General features: G+C 37.3%; 1 protein-coding gene across 2 annotated transcripts; it reads left to right on the forward strand.

Annotated features, from left to right (window-relative positions):
- Positions 1-2,090: 2,090 nt before the first annotated feature.
- On the forward strand, positions 2,091-4,758 carry LOC143753688 (serine/threonine-protein kinase pim-2-like). 2 transcript variants are annotated; one of them, XM_077246319.1, is made up of 4 exons: positions 2,091-2,371; positions 2,472-2,651; positions 3,808-3,952; positions 4,269-4,758. In XM_077246319.1, the coding sequence occupies exons 1-3, from the start codon at positions 2,116-2,118 to the stop codon at positions 3,909-3,911; spliced, it is 540 nt and encodes a 179-aa protein (XP_077102434.1). In that variant the 5' UTR covers positions 2,091-2,115; the 3' UTR covers positions 3,912-3,952; positions 4,269-4,758. The 2 variants fall into 2 exon arrangements, with proteins under 2 accessions (XP_077102434.1, XP_077102442.1); XM_077246327.1 differs by lacking the exon at positions 3,808-3,952.
- The last annotated feature ends 428 nt before the right edge of the window (positions 4,759-5,186 follow it).

Below are 5,186 nucleotides of genomic sequence, written 5' to 3' on the forward strand. Positions count from 1 at the left end.
ATTGAGGATTCACCTGTGAACAAGAGCTCGACAGGTGAGACTGAAATAATGATGGGCAGTATGATGACTGCTTACATTTTTTTGGCAAGTTAAGGTTACCATTGCTGTGCTAAATTTTCAGAATTTTTTTTTTCTGAAATATTTTTGTTGGACAAAATGTTCTCAGAATGTATTTTTGTTAGCTGGGAAGCGCAATAAGCCATGAACTCACTCGCACTCTGACACACCCGAAACACGCGCACAGAAAGACACTACTCAGACCGCATATACGATCCGATCCCGAATAGAGCTCTGTTTCAAGACTTATTGTGCTTGAACGGTAAAATGCACACAAAATTGTTGTGGCCAGTGTTCATGTACAGAGTTGATTGTCTTTAATAAGACATTAATAAAATCAATGTAAATATATTATATTTAATATAAATAAATGTGAAATATTTTAAAGTGCCCCTATTATGCTATTTTAATGTTTCCTAATGTTTCTTTGGAGTCTCCTAAAGTTTACATGCATCAAATATGCTAATGTTTCGTCTTGACGTCACAGCGGAAACGGCTTATGACTCGTTTGAAAAACGATTAATTTAATTGACTCAAATTCGATTCTCACTTTTGAAAGAAAATAACTTTATATACGGTGCACTTTCAGTTTTAAAACTTTGCAGGATGTTTTCATTCACTTAGAGCTATGTTACACACTACATGAAAGGTCATTTTAAAAAATGGCTCATATGACCTTTGCTATTGGCAGAACTGTGGCAAATGAGGCCTGGAAATGTATGCTCTCCTTTTTTTAAATAAAAGATCAAACAAAATAATTATTATAATTAGTTAGAAAACGACCATTATTACTTAATAATGTGAAATAAACTTTTGGTCACCCCTAAGGGACATTTATGCAGGTATTAAGCAGAAACGGGGCATCCTCAGGCAAATAGACTGGAAATATTTGCACTACTTTGGATTTGTAACATTAAAAATAAGAATTAAACAGTAAAATGGAAGTTATATCATTGTTAAATGTGAGGTCAGAGATGTTTCAAATTTTTGTTTAAGTGTTTTAATTTTTTCCCTCTTTTTTTCAGAAAAAGCTTCAAAATGTAAGAAGATGGAAAAAATTTCTTCTTTCTTGAAGAGTATATGGACGTCTATGAAGAGTTCGTTCGGCAGCTGTTCTGACAGTAAAGCTGTGGATGTTGTGGAGCCTTTTGTTCCTCCACTAGATCTGGACTCAGAGCCTGATTCTGATCCAGATCACTCCGGTGTCGAGCCAAATCATGGTAAATCTGAGTCATTATTTCTCAAACATTGTTTTAAACAATATTATCATCTTGTTTTCCACTAAAGATATCTTGAGGCTTTATTTCAGATAATATTAATATTATTTTTTATATAAAACAAAGGATCTAGCAAGCTCATGTATTTCTCATATTTTTTCTGCTTGTTTTTCAGACTCCTTTGAGTCTCTCTATAATGCGGGAGAGATGATTGGATCAGGAGGATTCGGAAGAGTGTTCGAGGGAACACGCAAATTTGATGGCAAAAAGGTAAAGCAATTTTGCTGAATTGTATAAACATTTTGCTCTTGCAAACTTCAAAACATATTTATTACACTTAGTTTAATACTTAGATGCTCAAATCATAAATGTTATGTGCAAGGTCAGGTGCTTGAATGCTGTTACTCTTATTGAATACTGTTTCTTTTTTCATTTTTGCAGGTTGCCATCAAGCGGATGCGCAAGACTTGCAACGATCTTTATCTTGATATTGTAAGTTGGCCAAAAGATGAATGTGTATTTAGTTGTTTAAGTGCTGATTACTGCAGTTAATACACCTGTAGGAAACATTACATTAGGTGTAAATCTTATAGATAAATATGCCTGGAAAGGCTCTATTGATCGTATCTACCAAAATCAAAGAAAGAAACATTTAAAAATGATGTTTTCTTCAGAATTTTACCCAGCTAACCTTCTGTCTTCTTCTTTTCTCCAGCCTGGGCATCCTGAACCTCTCATTACAGAAGTGGCCCTGCTGCTAATGATGAGGCAAGAACCCATAAGCCCATACGCCATACAACTACATGATTGGTTTGAACACCCTCGAAAATTCACCCTGATAATGGAGTATCCCGAACCCTGCGAGAGTTTACTCGACTTCATCATTCGTAATCCTCAACTGGACGAAACAACAGCACGGGTCATCATGCGACAAGCTGTGCTGGCAGTGCAACACTGCATTGAGCATGACGTTTTTCATAATGATGTTCATGCGCACAATTTCCTGTTGAAGAAAGACACGTTAGAGCTCAAGCTGATAGACTTTGGCTCTGGTCAGCTAATTAGTAGTGATGGCTATGACAGCGACATTTACATTGGTGAGCATTTTGGGAGTGTGGAAACCTGGATGTAATGACTTACTGATTATTTGATGCTTTGAAAAAAATGCTCAACAATGCACAAATGTCTTGCTTACAGGAATACTGGATTACTGCCCACCTGAAGTCTTCACAGAACCTCGATTTCACGCCGTTCCAGCAAATGTCTGGGCTCTAGGAGTGTTGCTGTATGAGATGGTGAACGCATGTCCTCCTTTTCACAATCCAACAGAAATCAAAGAAGCCAAAGTTACATTTCAGAACACCAACTTATCCAACGGTGAGTGAATAATATTGATAAGATTGATAAACACACACATAAAGCGAAGGCTCAGTACAGAAACAGTTAAAGGTGAAGTACATTTTTTTATATATACGTTAAACGTATAGTGAGAATTTGCGGCGTGGCTACTGTAGCAGGCGAGGCATGGGAAAAGAAATGTAGCTTTAGTCACAGAAGTGAAAGCCAAAGTTCACTGCATTTATACTTTTGAAGATTAAATAGGTCATGAACTCGTCAAAGTGAACAGATCTTTGTGATACTAAGCGCTACAAAGGATGCTTTAAAGGGGCATTCGGCAACTATTTCAACTTAATAAAACCGTTTAGAAATCATTTGGATGGTTTAATACCCTGTTCTGGTGAGAATGGTGACTTTCCCCGCTTCCCCCAACGTTCCTAGGCGGAAAGCCAACCTTGCAACATGGGGACTAAAGTCATGGTAAGCTGGAAATAGGTCGTCTCGTGAGAAGCGAGAACGAGCGAGAAACACAAACTGCTTTACGGCAATTCGACATAAACACACAAGCCGCCCTCAATGTGTATGATGTATTACCCACCTCGGTAGACATAGCTCCACACGATAAAGTTGGCCGGATCCGGTAATAACACATGCACATGAGCAGCGGTAGAGAGGGGGAGGAGCAAGTGAGTTTTTTTATGACATTGTTGTGAAATATACGCCTCACAGCTGTAGGGGGAGCTTGTTGAGAAAACATGCGACAACAAAAGTGAAAATCAGCGAAGAAATAGCTAGAGTTGCCGAATGCCCCTTTAATACCACACAGCATCATCATGCATCTGTTCAGAAAGACAAGTTCATGAAGACATATGCAACACAGCTAAAAGGAGTCCTAATATGTTGGACCTGAAACATGCCTTCACACGAACCATTTAGAGCTGCGTTTGTGATGTTTGAGCTGGGGAAGAGGTGATGCACGAAAGGGACGTTTGCTAAGTTTTTTAAAATATGCTCTATTTTGTAATTTCGCAATGTGCCACTAGTGCAACAGAAAATACATACTTCACCTTTAAAGTAAAGATAAAGAACACTTTACCTTATATTAATCATGTTTCAGATGCTGTTTTCATAGATGGCAACATTAGTGTCACATGGTCATGACTAACCAGCTCTCTCCATAATAAAATGTGTACAGAATGCAGTGATCTGATTAGCCAGTGCCTAACCCTGGATCCAACTAAACGCCCGACTGTAGAGCAGATCTTACAACATAGATGGATTAGAAATGATCTACTGTAGAATGGAGAACTTCAGGTGATTCACTCGATCAGTGATTTCAGGTGTGAAGAAGTGCAACAGACAGAGTAGGATTATTAGCATTTGTCTTCAATTCTGGATTATTTGTAGTGAGGTTTTCAAATTTTTGTTCATTGTAATGTTCATTTTTTCTTTTTATAGTCAAGTCACCTTCATTTATATTGTGCTTTGTGTTGTTTCAAAGCGGCTTCATGGTAATAAACAGGAAAATAACGGAATCAGTGATCCAATTGCAAGAATTCAATTCTGTTGTGTAAATCAGCTTTAAAAAAAAGAAGAAACAAACAAAAAAAAACCATTCATGAGTTGACTTGCTTATATAATCTTTGTATTGGACAGGAAATAACATACTTGCTGTCCTTGGTGGAGGGCTCAAGCTCAAGAATTGACATGAAGCTTGAAGTCCAATCCCATCCTGACAGGAACTCAAGCCGCCACAATAGAGATCAGAGCCTGTCCACGTCTGAGCAAGAACACGAGGGACTGAAGACTGGAAAGAAGTCATTAAGTCATCACAGCCACTTTTGCTTTGTTTTAAAAGTCAAGACAAGTCATCTTTATGTATATAGTGCTTTATAAATGACCAATCTGTATATATGACCCCTTTGAATAAATGCTTTCAATGAATGCAAAAGAAGAAATGCTTTATGAGATACCTTTGAAGTGAAAAGGCTAAAGCCTATTTTGTGCTTCCCGAAATAAAGGGGTTTAAAAACTCTATCTACATGGTTGCAAACTTACACAGCCTGTCTAAAACATAACCCTACAATAAATGAGACTAGAGTCTGTGGGGAATAATAATAATAATATAATTTGTTGCCTGACATCCCAGTTGGTTATTTAGGTTAAAGATGCTATTCTTGTATCAGACTGATTTAGGTAAATCTTGAAGCGAATAGTTCCCCCAAAACAAGTAAAAAGTTATGTGATGAAACTCTGGCGCAGGCTGATCAGTCCATCTCTCTCTATAGGGCACAGCTGATTGGTTCGTGCTGTATCAGTACAGTAGCCAATGAGCTTGCTTAACCTTCAAATACTTTTTGTAGTTGCAGCTTTCAGAAACCCTACAACTTTCCTAGCTCCACCTGAAATCGAAAAAAAAAATTAAATTATACCCTACAATTTATTGTAACGTTACATGTCGCATTACACATAAAACTTTTGATTACTAGTAAAATGTTTAGGTCACTTTGTTAAGCATTGATTAATCTAGGTTCAGGTAACTAAGTTCAGTTAACTTTGATTAATCTAAGTTCA

Source organism: Siphateles boraxobius, unplaced genomic scaffold (assembly GCF_051911475.1).
Source record: "Siphateles boraxobius isolate OS27281-9 unplaced genomic scaffold, OSU_SipBor_1 104, whole genome shotgun sequence".
NCBI lineage: Eukaryota > Metazoa > Chordata > Actinopteri > Cypriniformes > Leuciscidae > Siphateles > Siphateles boraxobius.

What these genes read in the sequence shown, in the direction of transcription:
- LOC143753688 (XM_077246319.1), top strand. Translation starts at nt 2,116, where the DNA reads ATGGAGTATCCCGAACCCTGCGAGAGTTTACTCGACTTCATCATTCGT. An exon ending in TGACAGCGACATTTACATTG is followed by an intron (nt 2,372 to 2,471) that starts GTGAGCATTTTG and finishes TCTTGCTTACAG; the next exon opens with GAATACTGGATTACTGCCCA. An exon ending in GAACACCAACTTATCCAACG is followed by an intron (nt 2,652 to 3,807) that starts GTGAGTGAATAA and finishes AAATGTGTACAG; the next exon opens with AATGCAGTGATCTGATTAGC.